Source organism: Cyphomyrmex costatus, unplaced genomic scaffold, assembly GCF_001594065.2.
Source record: "Cyphomyrmex costatus isolate MS0001 unplaced genomic scaffold, Ccosl1.0 scaffold390, whole genome shotgun sequence".
Lineage (NCBI taxonomy): Eukaryota > Metazoa > Arthropoda > Insecta > Hymenoptera > Formicidae > Cyphomyrmex > Cyphomyrmex costatus.
The window spans coordinates 150,891-166,518 of NW_017278101.1; the positions used below are offsets into that span (position 1 = coordinate 150,891).

A 15,628-nucleotide genomic window follows, 5' to 3' on the forward strand; every position below is an offset into this window, starting at 1 on the left:
ATAAATATACTACTTTATTTATTCCCTATTGGTGCTACCTAAGTATTTTTTGTTAAGAATTTTAAAGCATTAATTGTATTATTTGTATTTAAATTTAATTTTTATTAAAGTTTCTTAATCTTGTAATATTTTTATAAATTTTATATATTCTTAATATATTAATTTTTATATTTTCAATATATTTATAATACTTACTTAATTGTTGTTTTTATTTTATGAAAGACATATTGCAACGTTTTTTTTACATAAAAGTTTTTATAGAAAATATTTAATAATGTTAATATAAGTTAAATAATAATAAAAATAAAAATTGTAATTGATTCTACTTTAATTTTTACGAATTTATTAATTTTTACAATTTATAAATTTAAAGAAATTTGCGGGAATGGATGATAAATGTCGGACCAATCACAAACCGGGGAGAAGGTGGCCAGACTCTTATTAGAGGGTCACTAATTATAGGTACTCTACCCAATAATCAAATAGCAGGACATCTATCTGGTAACATCATGAAACACGGTTATCCGTTATAGGTTATATTAAACTCTACATAAGCAAATATATCCAAAATCCAAGTGAGGTTATTGGTATACTTACGATAACGTTGACGAGTACATTGACGAGTATTTGATTTTCATCCTTCCATCGACGCGGCCTACTTTCGGAGAGCAACAATGGATTTCCAGAATCGTCCGGGTGGCAAAACTGGCGGCGGCGGCGTCGCCTCCTGGTCAGAGAGCAATCGCGACCGCCGGGAGCGTCTCCGTCAGCTCGCCCTGGAGACTATTGATCTAAACAAGGATCCATATTTTATGAAAAATCACTTGGGCTCGTACGAGTGCAAGCTGTGTCTCACTTTACACAACAATGAGGGCAGTTATCTGGCGCACACTCAGGGTAAAAAACATCAAGCCAATTTAGCCAGGAGAGCTGCGAAAGAAGCCAAGGAAGCACCACAGACTCTTGCACCAGAGAAGCCCCGGGTTGAGCCAAAAAAGTTTGTAAAGATCGGTCGACCTGGTTACCGAGTCACCAAGCAGCGTGATCCAGAGTCTGGCCAACAGAGTCTGCTGTTTCAAGTGGATTATCCTGAAGTAGCGGACAATGTGATACCACGGCACAGGTTCATGTCCGCCTATGAGCAAAGGGTTGAGCCACCGGATCGTAAGTGGCAGTATCTACTGTTTGCAGCTGAACCATATGAGACTATCGCCTTCAAAGTATGATTATTTCTTAATATGTTTATTAACATCAGTATATTAAATTACTTGTCAATTTTATAATATTAATACTTTCATTTGTAATATTACTTTTAAATATCATTTGAGTTAAAACAAATAGAAAATTTTATTTAATCATTTAAATATACTAAAAAAATTAAAGGATCACTTGTTCCACCCTGCAAAAATAGGCAAATTTTGAGATAGAATAACTTCGTCAAAAATTATTGTATCAAGATTTTAAAAAAAGCATTTTAAAGCTTGAAATCTACTTTCAGATTGGTACTTCAAAACATAATCTTACTGATATTTTGTGAAGTTACACGAACATAAATAAAAGTGCATTAAATCTAAAAATTTTTACAAAGTTTGAGAAATTCCACTGCACAAACTAAAAATTTTGCACAAATGCGGTTTACAGCTTTCGAAAGAATGAATTTTTATCTTTAATTTGCTTTTTTATCGACCTCTGTATGATTTTTTTTTATCCAACGTTTATTCAACATTGAAGCAAAAAGGTCACAAAATATCAGTAAGACCGTTTTTTTGAAGTATCGATCTATAGAGATTTCAAGCTTTAAAATGCTTTTTTAAGCATCTTGTTACAATGATTTTTGATGAAATTATTCTATCTCGAAATTTGCTTATTTTTGCAAGGTGGACCAAGTGATACTTTAATTTTTTTGAGTAGCGTATTTTTCAAAAATGGGACGAATGAATCTGAACATATTCAATTAATTTTCCATATTTTAAAACCAGCAGATAATCAACATGCAATTTGTATAAACTGATTGTAAAATTCATGCAAAAATATTAGACATCAAATCCTACTTCGAATGCAGTTCTTTTCGCTTATTTATATGCCTATTACTATGTTCTCACATCTTCCTTCTTTATTTGAATACTAGGTCATTCATTTTATTGAATGTGTCCAAATAATTAAAACAAGAACTTCTTTTGTTTAACATAAGTGATATTTAAAAATAGTGGAAAAGCTTTTCTTTATTCTTATTGGTTATAATCTTACAGGTTCCCAGCAGGGAAGTAGAAAAGGCAGAGGGAAAGTTTTGGACTCACTGGAATAAGGACACAAAGCAATTTTTCTTGCAATTTGCATTTAAAAACGAGAAACCGTCTGTGGGCAAAGTACCGCCACCGCCAGTTCCTCTGATAAGACCAGGATTGGGCCCAATGGTGCCTGTTCCACCACCTCCGCCCAGACCGATGTTCAACCCAGTACCACCACCGCCAACTCTTTTGGCACCTGGAATGCAAATACCTCCACCACCACCTCACATAGCATAAAAAATCTGGCGGGATATATTTATATAAATCTTTTTCATGCTGAACGAGAGAAATTTAATTTTAAGATTAAAAAAATGTTTATTTATCATTTCATGGAAATACATTCTCTGTAAATTAATGCTGATCTTCTATCTCAGATTCCAAAGTTTGAGTACTCACAAGATACACGTTTATCAAGAGATTGATATTCTGAAAATAAAATGTATAAATTAGCATTTTAGTTATATACATAAATTTTAGGAATATATATTTCACAAAATTGTCTATCAGAATGCAACAATCTACATTAACGTATAATATTTTGTTAAAAATGCTATACAGTTTTCAGACCGCCCGTTGCTGAATCATCATAATAATAATAAAAAGATATCACTGAAGAAAAAGTTTAAAGAAAAATTAACATACTCGATGATTATGCACACAAAACACATGCCCCACCAACTGCCTTGATCTTGTCTTCTGCCTGTTTACTGAAGAATTTAGCCTTTACGATAACAGGTTGCTTCGGCAGACGTCCTTTTCCTAAGAGTTTGTAATATCCCTGAAAAAAAAGTTAATATTAATTAATAAATATTTTATATGTCAAAGTAAAAGTGCAAACATGATTAAATTGTCGCACTTTATTATACAATTTAAAAAACAATATTTTATAGCAATCAGAATGCAACATTCTACAGGAATATAAGTGTTGTACAGCACTTTTCAGTCCGCCCGTTGCAGATCATCATATTAGAAAATATAAATATTTAAAAGAAAATAAAATGCACTGGAACTTTAATAGTGAACCTTGAAATATGATAATGCACAAAATCTCTTCCATATTTACTAGAACACTTGTTAGTAAGTGAGGATAGCTGATAATCGATAATATAGCCCCAATAGGGCTCTGAATTTCATAGTTCAGAAGTGAAATAGAGATAACCTCATTATTACATTCAGAATTCTAAACCATATGCTATTATAAAGCTCCAGTGTACATAATATTATATGATACTACAATTTAAAAAAATAAGATTTACCGCTTTTACAAGATCGATTACAGGTGCTTTGCCTTCAACATTTTTGTACTTCAATCTCGTCTGTTCAGAGACCAGAGTCCACAATTTGTCTAGATTTATAGTGGGACACCATTTAGTGTTGCGTCGTAAATGATAATTCCTCATACCAAGCTATAAAGTAAAGAAATATCAATTAATCAACTGATATAAATTCTCAAATAACATACTTTAAATATTATAAATTCAGATTATAAAAACACAATCAATATAATTCAGTTCGCCGGTGAAAATTGAAGTTTCATCAACTGATACATAAGATCTGTTTGTTTTAACTGAACTTCTTGCGTCATCTTTTCTCTTTATTTTTCTCCAACATTAAAAGAAAAAAAAAGAAAAATGCATCATGCAAGAAGCTAAAAAGACCTATAGCTATCTTTGTTATATAACATTGTATAAATGTGTTCTTACCTTTCCAAAATAACCAGGATGGTATTTGTCGAAGTTGATTCGGTGATGGTGCATACCACCGGCATTACCACGACCACCTGGGTGCTTTCTATGTTTGCCTAAAAGATAACAAATAAAAAAATATATAAATCCATATATTTTTAATATATCTATTTGGTAAAAAGAAAGAAACCAATTATATAAAAAATGATATTAAAATACAAAAGTCAGGATATATGATAGAAAAATAATTATATGTATTTTGTATATACAAAAAATGAAATATCTTTGATTGAATCTAAGAATTTTAGCTGAAATTTGCATCTAAAAACTCCTGTTGAAATTTTGCAAGGAGCATTCTACATTAACAAAAATTTATTTTCTTTTTCAAAGTTATGAATAGAAAATTTTAATTTCACAAATTTATCATTATATATTTCCTTTGTACTTGAGATGTTCGGTTATTCTTATTTTAAATTGTTTATTGTCAACATCTTATAATAACTCTCTCTTCGCATTTTTCTAACTTATTTTAATTATAATTGTATTTCGATACAATTACAAGGTAATTAATTATTTTTTAATTTAATTGTTACTAAATTAACAATATAGATATGATGTACGTACAATATGTTGTAATTTTACATTATATTCATTTCAATTTATTACCTTGAGAATTGACTCTCTTTACTGATTTATAATTGACTCTTACATTATATTCATTTTTTTACTGATACTGTATTTTACGATTTGATTTGATTCTTTTTACTGATTGATAATTGACTCTTACATTATATTCATTTTTTTACTGATACTGTATTTTACGATTTGATTTAGAAATGTGGAGTAGTCCAAAAACTATATAATTAGACGATTGCTTTACTTGTTGGACTCTTGCTGGTGTGCACGATATGATTATGAACTTAATTATGCGAGTGAGATTAAACATCTATATCAAAAAATTTTTATATTTATATACATATTTATTTTGCTTTTATAATTTTATAATACAATAGTTTGTACATTGTTAACGATCTTGCGATTTTAACATTGAAAATGACCTAATGAAGGTCGAAACGTATGTTTTTATATTTTATTAAATTTTATATTTATTTATTTCTAATTAATGACAGTTTACTGCTAAGACCTTTATATTTTAACTAATGTTGGCTCGTAGCCCTGTTTTGTATTAATTATTTTTTTAATTTATTGAGCCTTGTTATTTACATATTATTTATTATATATTGTGTTGCGCTATGTTTATTTATTAGCACCATTTATTATATTACTAATATTATTTTATTTACTGTACGCACATGATTATAGCTACATACAAGTATGCCGGGTAAACTTACCAACGCGGCCGTGACCATGGCTCACGTGTCCACGTAACTTCCTGGTCTTCTTCTTGTGTGTAGACTAGATAAATATAATAAGTAATACAAGGGATTAACAACACATAATGATAACTAATTAAAATTATCGATTGATTCGAAAACTGCCTTCGATTATGTTATTCATTACAAAATTATGATCGTTTAGATTTAGGTTAACATTATTTGGTCTAGTAAAGATATATCGCAACATCCTCTTCGCGTATGTAACAAATGCAAAAAATTATCCATGATGACCTCAATTATATGTTTAACAGAAATAAACTGTGAACCGTGCAATGATGTCTCCGATATCGCTGGATTATTGTGGAGATATCACAATTTAAAAACACTCACCATTGCAACGGAATAACGAAGGAAAAGAATTGTAGCACTGTAGCAGTCCTGCCAATGCAAATCCATCAAACTGTACATCACGCGTGCGCGTTGGAAAGCTCCACCTTGTGCAAATTGACGGAAATGCTTCAAATGTGATGATCAATAAGGTAGATTTACGACCAACTTGCACTGGTTATCGTCTGCCGCAAAAGAATTATGTTTATATAATAACTAAAGAAAAGTACATTTATATTTTCTTTGAATTGTATTAATATATTGCATATTTTATTTATTAACAATTTTTTCTATTATTTTATACCATTTTAAGAAGTAGTATAAAATAAAAGGAGAATTCGTTAGTCCACATCTACTTACATCAGCCAGTGCCTAGTAATTTTTCTATATGTATACTAAAAATTTTTATATTAAATTTACCACTTTTTTTTTAATAATGTGGACAATTAAATCCTTCTCAATAAGATATATATACATATACATATTTAATTATATACATTAATAACGAGAAAGAGAGAGAGAGAGAGAGAGAGAGAGAGAGAGAGAGAGAGAGAGAGAGAGAGAGAGAAAATAATGTATTAACAAAATTATTGAAAATATTAACACATAATTATATAAACATTTTTTTATAACATAAAAAAAAGTTATAATTACTTTTACAATCAAGACACGGCTGTGCCGTGTAATAATAAATTCCATTTGTCCTGAGATAATAAAAACATATAACAAACAATTGATTGGATGACATATTGTTCTTATACAAGAGCTAAAAGTGAACAAAGAAATATGGAAAATAAGTATAAATTTAATATTTATTTTCAATTAATGATATACCTATATAATACCTATACATTAATAATATTCGTAGTAAAAATATTTGTCTATAAAGCTGTTAATTTTTATCAAATTTTTTAGTTGACGACGTTAATAAAACTTTGGCGGTGTCAGAGTTAGCTCTCGTTTATGCAACTTATCAAAATGCACATTTGGATGTGATTATGTACTTTACGATACAAATAATCTGGTCCCAGATGATTCTGGTGTGTCTTCGCGCGTTGTCTCAGGAATTGTTTGGATATTATATATCCATTGTTTTAATATTAAAATATATCCTTTTATCTTCATATGCAACCTATAATTCTCCTTTGTCCAATATCCTCCAAATCTAAAAGAGATATTATTTCTTTTAAGTATGTAAATTTTTATAAAAAGCTTTTGATAAAAAAAACAAGTATGAATTATAATGAAGAAATGAATGAAAATTGGTAATGATAAAGCAATATCGATGTGAAAAAAGAGAAAATTATTTACAACATGATATAAGTTAATAGAATTTTAATTTACAATTCGGTATATAATGCATTTCATATACTTATATATAATAATCTTTATCTAAATACTTATATCTATAATCTTTATATTTTGTTTATATTTAAAATGAAGTATTTAGTAAAAAATAGGCTTTTCTAAAAATGAAAATATGATGTATATAATTTATGAAAGTATAATCTTATAATCATAAAATGATCATTAATATCATTAGTCGAGTTAGACTTACAAGTTAGTTTAGATGATTACTCGAATGAAACTTTAAATTGTGGTTAGAATGTGGGTGAGTTCAAGTTAGGACTGCCCGGTGTTGATGAAGGCGTTGATGGAGTACCTGGTGGCGACGCCTCCAATGGGCAAACCAAATTGCCAAAATCTACCTCGTTTTTACTCTTTTTGCGTTTCAGTGTAAATTGAGATTTCTTTGGTACCTGGATAAAATATAATAATCATTTACTACTAAAAAGTATTAATATTGTGGTAAGATAGATGTATGAAATAAATACAAAATTGCAAGAACTTTTTATCGTATTCTTCAGCATGGGATAACGAAAAATATAACGTACCTTTAATCTAGCGGTAAGCGTCAATGGGACGAATCCAAGCGTGCTCTCTATCTCTCGTTTTTGTTGAACCACCTCTCTGCCGAGAATCTGATTGAAATGTGTCGTTAGGTGTCTACGAAGTAGAGTCTTTGCCGGTGGAATGCTGAGCAATGCAGCGAGCAGCTCAGAAGTAAATCGACCTTCATGGATTATCAAACCGCCATGAACACCAGAACCGCGCATGTTTGGCGCATATTCTGCAAGATCTACGACTCGTAGCCACTCCATCACACGATGATTCGTCCAGAGATTTACGTTTGTACCATCGGCACCATTTCCATTCACGGATCTTCTCTCCAAATTGTCAAACTCGAAACTTAAATCTCGTAAAACCTACACGATTTACATCTTGTTTCAAATATTGATTTCAAATTTAAGGTCACAGAACACAAGCTAACAATAATATATGTATATTACATCAATATTATAATTTCTCAACAATATAAATATATAATATAATGTTGTACATAACAGTTACATTGTTGAAGAGGAAATTATAACATTGATGTTACTCTTCTTTCTCTTTTAGTTTGTGTTTTACGGACAATGGACATATCATGTAGCTCTGAATATAAAAGCTTACAATATTAATCATCATATTGTAGAGTACCTGAATTCCACGTCTTAAACTGGCGGCATGCAATTGTGCAGTCACTCCAAGGTTTAAGAGATCTTCTGTGGTCAACCTGTGTAAAACTCTACCATCGATCTTGGCATTATGGAAAGCTTCTTTGTGCTGCGGTAATCCGATATCGTCTAACCATCGTAACACGGCTGCATTATCCATCTACAAGATATCAGAGATGTTTATTTTCAGAGATTTTCTCATCTAAGGAAATCTGAGAATGAAGATACTTCATTCTCTCTGATACTTCAGAGATAACTCGATAAAGTTTTAATAACATCAACCTTGTGAGAACCGAGAAATCCAGCGTCGTTGCTTCGCTCCGATTCGATGGCATAGAGTAATTTTTTCCTGTGCAGAGCATTCTTTATGTCCAGCTCTTTCTCTAGTTGAACCTGTGTGGCGTCGAGGAGTTTCGATCCAGTGGCACCCCATCGTCTCAATTCACTGGCATAGCATTCTAGACCAAGACGAGCCAACCAATCACTGACCTCCTCCATACTGAGTTCTACGAGCGGTTTCGGTGGCGATAATTCCTCTTGCGCGCTCGCTTCACTAATTACGATTTTCGCTTCTTCCGCTATAGTGATAATGTTTGTTTATAAAATCATATACAACCATAAATATTATATATGAAAATAATTATATGTACAGTGAACCTTCGCACGATATGGCATTAAATTCGAGATTCTTTGTGGCAATTTTACTCGTACATAATTCTTCAAATACTTTTCTCATCGAAGCATTATATGATTATAATCAACAAACTATATTTTGGCTCCATAAAATTCCACAAAGTGATGAAATTATAAAATTAAAATTAAGAAGAAGCACAATCTTCCTATGTTTATGAAAATTAATTTAAATTATGAAGGCGTAAAGTATGTATTAAATAATGTCCGAATGCATGCGTATCAGCTATGAGTAATTTGCAAGCAAAATTACTTTTTTAATCAATCGCAACATGCTGTTACTCGAATCAATTAATATTGAGATAACATGTTCATCGTTAAAAATATTTAAACTTGACACCGCATGCTTAGATAAAGATCAATCGAAACCTAGAATAGGAGCGGACAGACATCTCGCAGAGACTCCCCTAACAGCCAAGGGTACCGTCGTATGCGCTCCCGAGACTAAATTTGGAACCTTACCAAATACAACGCCTTTCTTGGATGTTGGTGGCCTGGGAAGACTACTATATTGACCCGTATGTCTGCTGAATCTTTCTCCCTGTAGACATAAAACTGTTTAGTAAATAAAAATATATATTAATCAATAACAATAAAAAAAGGCGAAGAGGCAAATTAAAATTAAAAATTATTTTTATTTTTATTTTTAATTTTAATTTGCCTCTTCTCTCTTTTTATTGTTATTGATTATTGTTATATAAAGAGTCCTTGAATTTTTCAATTTATTTGTTTAAAAATATATAAATGTTTAATAAATATTATCACAGTATCTCCTATGTATGGTAATATATAGAATTTATTATTATAAAATATATAAACTATTAAAATATATACTAACATTCGATAAAGGACTTGTACTGCGTAGTGACAGATTTTCGTGCTCCAAACTAGCCTGTCTAAGTTTCATTTCGGACAAGGAGGTAAGAAGTTCCAATTTCTGCGTCTCCAAAGCGCTTCTTGACAAAACTTCCTATAAAAACAAACAAGCACATGAAGTTCTAAATCGATGATGTAACATCGTAAGATAGCTTACCTTCTGTAACGCTTCTTCCATCTGTCTCAAAGTATCTTTCTTGTCCTGAAGTAAGCTTTCCAGTTCTTGGATCTTATTCGATTGTGCGTCGACCTGTTCGGACAAAACTGATACTTCCATATGTAATGCTCCACGTTCACTTTCCAACTTTCTCAATCGTTCCTGAAAAATAAATCAATAAAACGATCGCTAATATTTTACTAATAAAAAATTATTTTGAAATACAAAATATAAATATTATATTATTAAGTAAGGATTAAGGAAAAATTCGCATTTAGGATACCACACATCGAAAGTTTTATTGAAAGTTCTTTTATACAATATACCTCGGTTTTGCTATGATAATTATTAAGGCACATATTGCTTCCGCAATGAAATTGTTGTAATGAACAATAACGGTGCGGTCTCTCCCTCTCATGGCAGATCAGATCACTATGAGACATAGCTCTTTGATCGCGGTCCACTCTACTGCGAAATCTGCGTCGTCTTCTGTCTAAAGAACCGGCACATCTTCCCGTCGAGTTTGCCGGCAGAGATGTTGTACTATTCGTCCTGTTATCTGAGTGTATTTCTCGCTCCTTCGCGAATATCGGATCTTGTTGTAGATGACAAACGTGTGGATAATGAGCAACACTTCTCGCATGTTCCTTAACGGCGTGATGCGCGAGGTCGCTAGAAATGCTGTCGGTTTGCAAGGATCAATAGCTTTTTAGAGTTTTTATTAAGGATATTTGTATTTCTTAAGCAGCAATACAAAACTAGGCTATACAAATAGTGACCTTGAACATGGCATTGTACAAAGAGACGGGAAACTTCCCAGATGCGCAGTCGACGCCGAGCAGATATTAGCCATACCACTGGATACTGCACAGATATTAGGCATACTCCCTTGAAGTGCTATCATCTTAGCATAGCCGAGTAAGCAAGCCTACAACGATATTATAAATATCTCACGGCGAAAGATAGGTATTTCATTTATATTTTTTATATAATCAATTTTCATTTTATTAATTGAAACATAAGATCTTGACCATATAAATTCAGAGAATCCTCAATTTTTTTCTTAGAAAAGACGGCGATAAAAGCCAAAGGATTGACAAAATATTAAAATTATTATAAAGATAAATATTATTTTTCAATAAAACACTATTTTTTGTATACATTTTTTATTAGATATAAAAAAATTGACGTTAATTTGTAGGAGTTCTTTATATTTATAGTCAAGATTGTAAATACGAGATTTCTTATCCAAATAATTTTAAAAAATTCGATTCCTCTATCTTAGGTCTACCTGACACAAGCACTCCTGCGATCGGTATGCTGTCTGGCAAGCAATTGTCGGTTCGGATAGGTCCACTCTGCTATCTTGCGAATAATCCTCGACGTACTCGTCACCTATGTCGGAGTTGGTCGACGTGCCCGACGAATCGTAGCCCTCTGAGGGCGTCCATCGACTGTTCCAACGCTTTATAGTCGAGTCCGACGAGTCCGACTGAGAACCTGAATTTAGATATACGTTCGTAGCTTTTTTTAATTCACGCATATGAAAGGTTCAAGAGGTTCCTTCCATTGACGCGTATCGCGTGAATGTTCCAAGATTATAACGCGCTTCGATCTATTTTTCGTACGGTAGCCTCGATGGATGTTTACTTTATCAGAGATTGAAACAATAATCAATCACACGTACTATACTCGTACTCCAGGTATGAGTCAATGAACGTATGTGTCTTCGGCGGTCAACTGCGGTCGGCGCGCTCCGTGGTTAAGGCAATCTATTTCGAGCATGCCATTTATTCGAGCACCATCAAAAGCATAACTTCGGTGCACTGGCCAGCCAAAGTGAGCTAACCAGCCACACGATTTTAGTACCAAAACGCGATGAGTCCCGCAAACTCGCCTGTCGGACGTCTGCCAAGTTATATCGCGCCGTTTTAATCGAACCGTTCAAGTGTCGTGGATTTGTCTTCGCGAAAGTCGTAAACCGTAGAAATATGTAGCTTTCACATTCAATTGAAAATATAAAATTGATCTACTACGAGACGTATCTTTGATTCGAGCGATATCAAAAGTTCAGATTTAATCAGATACTATTGTAGCTTTAATTATCCGATATTGTATGGTGACGTCACGTGAGATGGAAAAAAGGGTTAAAGAGAAACCTTTCGCTTGTCCTTTGTCCTCTTCTTCCATTATGGGAGTGAGATCCTTCCGTTCAATAATACCATCGCTCCAGGTGTTCTCCATGATAATTTTTTTTACACACTGTACGTTTTATTCCACTGAGATTTATTGCGTTTGCTTTCTAGTTGTGCTCACAATCGATATGAAACACATTATGATCTTATGCCTGGTCCATAGTGAAAGATGTATTAACATCAGAATACTTTTTCCAATAAAAATCACATTTCAATCACTTACTTTCTTTCACGATATCACTATTATAATAGACACTTTGGTATAACAATGTTGTCAGATACCGTGCATCATACAAAGTGCATTCAGGACTCTGATATCGGTTGTACACAAATGAACGTTATCTCGGTGAAGTGCACTCTCGCATTACCAGCCGCGACATCGTCTCCGCCGAAACTAAAATTAACGCCATGAAATCCTTCGAGAAGAGCAGGAGGGAGCTCGTAAAAGAGAAAGAAGGAGAGAGAGGAGCAACAGCAATTTATAAATAGATTAATGTACTCTCTTCTCGTTACCTATGACGATCGCAACCATTAGGCGGTTCTCGTTATCATTAGCTATTTAAACTGCATAAAAGAATAAGGTGATAAAAATGTAACTATAAAAATGTATTTAAAAAATGATCTTCGTTTTGTTATAATTTAATAATTTAATACTAGAAGTACCAACGCTTGTTACTCGTTAAAAGGAAATAAATTACTATTAAAAAGTTATTAAAAAATTAAATATTTTTTCAGAACATAAAGATATATGTAATTATCAAAAAACAATTTCAGAATTCTATCCTTCAAATATTCACAAAATTTTAATAAATTTAATAATTTAAAAAACAAAATCAAATAATAATTGCTCGATACTTCTAACGTTAAAAGTAATAATCTAATCATGTATTAAAAAAAACATAATATATGGAAATTTTTGTCAATTGTACACTTAACATTTATAGGCAAGAGAGAAATTCCACCGAAAATGAATATTTTCATAACACATGCCTCATAGTTACAAAAACGACGGCAATTTAAAATGAAAAATACATTCTTAAATTATGGCCGATTTCGACTGCCATCGATCAACATCAGGTCCATGATTACGGTCTAACGATTACAGAGTCAAACGTCCGGATGTACGCGCGGACATACGTGACCGATGTAAATCACGGCGATCGAACACGCGTGCGAACACGTGCGTACCGACGCACAGCGTGTACCGGATGCAAACACGGCTCCGGATGCACGAGGCGGACACCACACGTGTTCCTCGCACAACGATGTCCGAGCTAATCGCGAAACGAATCGTTCCCATTTCCGGAACGTGTCATCTTGAAAAGCGGAAGGGCAAAATTCTGAGGAGATGACGCTCATCCTTCGATCGTCGACGAGTGTGCGAGTGGCATAAAATCGACGATAGCGATTGCTATCTGTTCGTTAGCTTACCGGCTGCATCCACGCCAAGAGGATGTTCTGGGTGACGCCATCGGGCGGTGGGGGTGGCATCGGTGCACCCTTTATCGCAGTCACAAGATTTCTTGCCGCCTCTTTCACCGAGTTCTTCCACTCCGAACTACTCTCGGTCGAACTCTCGGCACAAGCACCTGCAAATGTATTTATAAGATAATGATTGCGCAGAGAGTGATCGCAATGTCATTCGAATGTCATTTGAAGTTCAATACTAGGATAAGGTAAGCTTATGAAATTTGCAATCTAATTTATTATAATTTAAATTTATTATACCTTGATCCAGAATTTTAATCAAAAATGAGCAAAAATTTATCTTCACACAAAACTTATTAAAATATTTATATTAAAGTCAGTCTTCGAGAATCTTCAGTAAATTTTCTCGCATGTAAGGCGTAAGATACAAATTGGACGATAAACATTCGACTTTTCATCGTAAAAATAATTTTCAGAATTTCTTTTTGCCAAAATTTAGAGAGGAGGGGTAAGAATCCTCTTGCTTCCTTTATGTACGTCCAAGTTTAAACATGTACATCATGCAAACATCACAAATTATGTGGGTTTGCCTGATTCTTAAATTGAACATTTTTCTATTTCTTTTTAATGATATAAAACAAAATCAGTAGTAATTGTTTTCCTATTCCTCTTTTATATCACGTTAAAAATGTATTCATAAAATGCAGAATTCTCATATATGTATATTCATATAGATAATATATCCACATAAATATATATGATTCAAATCTAATACATCCATTGATATGTGCACAAATGACATTTGTACCAGAAATAATGTCGTCCATCTGGAGCAACGCGGCCTCCAGCATCTTGCTGGCCTCGTTCGAACTCTTTGCCAGGAATGTCGATTCGCCCGCTTGTGCCGTCGTGCCGTTTCTCTCCTCACCTTTGCCCATCACTTAACGCTGCAAGAGGAAAATTATCATTCTTAACTGATGATATTTTCACTCCGATATTATTTTTCCGACACGCCCTGCAAAATGTTTCTTTAAAATTCGATATTTTTATGTATGGAGGTGCTTGCTGGATGTTATACGCGAAACGACATGAAAGCTCGACCGCTGATTCATAGGCTTTCCAGACGATGTAAGTGCAACGTCGCGAGGTGCGATGCACTGTAGATATAATTGTGCGACGTTCAGGACTGTTCTGTTTAATCAAAAGCATGCGGGTGAGAGAAATTATAAAAATGAATTTTTAATTATATATACATTTAAAAAAATTTGTTCTTATGACTGCACTTTATATAAAATTGCAATTGTATCTAATAAAAAATGATAGTATTTGCTTGAGAACAATTTATTTAAATAATTTTGAATTGTATTCAATTATTGTTTTTTTAGATTAATTTATAGTGAAAAATATTTCCAACGCGCGCGGATTAAAGCAAAAAACTACAATTTATGAAAGTGACTTTATCACTTTATTATATAATTTTTCTAAAAAGATATCTGTAGCAGACAATTCTACAGAAAAAAAAAAAAAAAAAAAAATATTCTTTATTAAACTACAGTAAAATCATAAGTTTCTAAAACAATTATTTGCGAAAATATCTTCAATTTATAGATATTTTTTCTAAAGACTACGAGGCACAAATTTTAAATTATTCTGGTTTTAAAATCATTCATGAGTACTTATATATCAACAATAATTTAAAAAAATGGACTCAATTATCTAGAAAATTAGATATAGGCTCATAGCTCTGTTTCTTTTTATTATTTTTTTAAAATTAGATATCTCAATCGTAAAAAAACCAGCACAATTCTAGCCAAAAATAAAGATGTACGTCGCTTACGTCGAGCTCGGGATCCGCTGAAGAGCACTTAACATATGCAAAATATACATTCTTATCAATGATAAAGCACAGAAATTCGATAATCGATCACAAAAAAAAGATAAAAAGAGATATGTGAAGACCGCAAGACGTAGAGAGAGAGAGAGAGAGAGAGAGAGAGAGAGAGAGAGAGAGAGAGAGAGAGAGA

The 15,628-nt window shown here is 32.6% G+C and overlaps 3 protein-coding genes across 6 annotated transcripts in view; 1 reads left to right on the forward strand and 2 right to left on the reverse strand.

Annotated features, from left to right (window-relative positions):
- Positions 1–516: 516 nt before the first annotated feature.
- On the forward strand, positions 517–2,569 carry Sf3a2 (splicing factor 3A subunit 2). The gene is made up of 2 exons (XM_018543540.1): positions 517–1,220; positions 2,250–2,569. Exons 1-2 carry the CDS (start codon positions 675–677, stop codon positions 2,523–2,525), a joined length of 822 nt encoding a protein of 273 aa, XP_018399042.1. The 5' UTR covers positions 517–674; the 3' UTR covers positions 2,526–2,569.
- Positions 2,570–2,578: 9 nt separating this feature from the next.
- On the reverse strand, positions 2,579–5,862 carry RpL27A (ribosomal protein L27A). Its single transcript, XM_018543541.1, has 6 exons — positions 5,701–5,862; positions 5,326–5,389; positions 3,992–4,089; positions 3,545–3,694; positions 2,931–3,066; positions 2,579–2,714 (listed from the first exon to the last, which is right to left on the reverse strand). Exons 1-5 carry the CDS (start codon positions 5,776–5,778, stop codon positions 2,938–2,940), a joined length of 519 nt encoding a protein of 172 aa, XP_018399043.1. The 5' UTR covers positions 5,779–5,862; the 3' UTR covers positions 2,579–2,714; positions 2,931–2,937.
- Positions 5,863–6,564: 702 nt separating this feature from the next.
- Liprin-beta (liprin-beta 1) overlaps positions 6,565–15,628 on the reverse strand; it is a 10,997-nt gene continuing 1,933 nt past the window's right edge. Inside the window, exons 2-13 of one of the 4 annotated variants that reach the window (XM_018543550.1) lie at positions 14,413–14,551; positions 13,608–13,765; positions 10,761–10,909; positions 10,308–10,662; positions 9,982–10,143; positions 9,787–9,918; positions 9,318–9,489; positions 8,541–8,836; positions 8,242–8,418; positions 7,593–7,964; positions 7,256–7,457; positions 6,808–6,862 (exon numbers count right to left, since the gene is read on the reverse strand). In XM_018543550.1, the coding sequence (XP_018399052.1) occupies positions 7,299–7,457; positions 7,593–7,964; positions 8,242–8,418; positions 8,541–8,836; positions 9,318–9,489; positions 9,787–9,918; positions 9,982–10,143; positions 10,308–10,662; positions 10,761–10,909; positions 13,608–13,765; positions 14,413–14,542 (2,262 nt within the window). In that variant the 5' untranslated portion in view covers positions 14,543–14,551 and the 3' untranslated portion in view covers positions 6,808–6,862; positions 7,256–7,298. Of the gene's footprint in view, positions 6,863–7,255; positions 7,458–7,592; positions 7,965–8,241; positions 8,419–8,540; positions 8,837–9,317; positions 9,490–9,786; positions 9,919–9,981; positions 10,144–10,307; positions 10,663–10,760; positions 10,910–13,607; positions 13,766–14,412; positions 14,552–15,628 lie in introns of those variants that run through there. The other 3 variants (XM_018543547.1, XM_018543549.1, XM_018543548.1) reach the window with 3 other exon arrangements.

What these genes read in the sequence shown, in the direction of transcription:
- Sf3a2 (XM_018543540.1), top strand. Translation starts at nt 675, where the DNA reads ATGGATTTCCAGAATCGTCCGGGTGGCAAAACTGGCGGCGGCGGCGTC. An exon ending in ATGAGACTATCGCCTTCAAA is followed by an intron (nt 1,221 to 2,249) that starts GTATGATTATTT and finishes ATAATCTTACAG; the next exon opens with GTTCCCAGCAGGGAAGTAGA.
- RpL27A (XM_018543541.1), bottom strand. Translation starts at nt 5,778, where the DNA reads ATGTACAGTTTGATGGATTTGCATTGGCAGGACTGCTACAGTGCTACA. An exon ending in TTCGTTATTCCGTTGCAATG is followed by an intron (nt 5,390 to 5,700) that starts GTGAGTGTTTTT and finishes ATATTTATCTAG; the next exon opens with TCTACACACAAGAAGAAGAC. An exon ending in TAATCGATCTTGTAAAAGCG is followed by an intron (nt 3,067 to 3,544) that starts GTAAATCTTATT and finishes CTTTTTTTTCAG; the next exon opens with GGATATTACAAACTCTTAGG.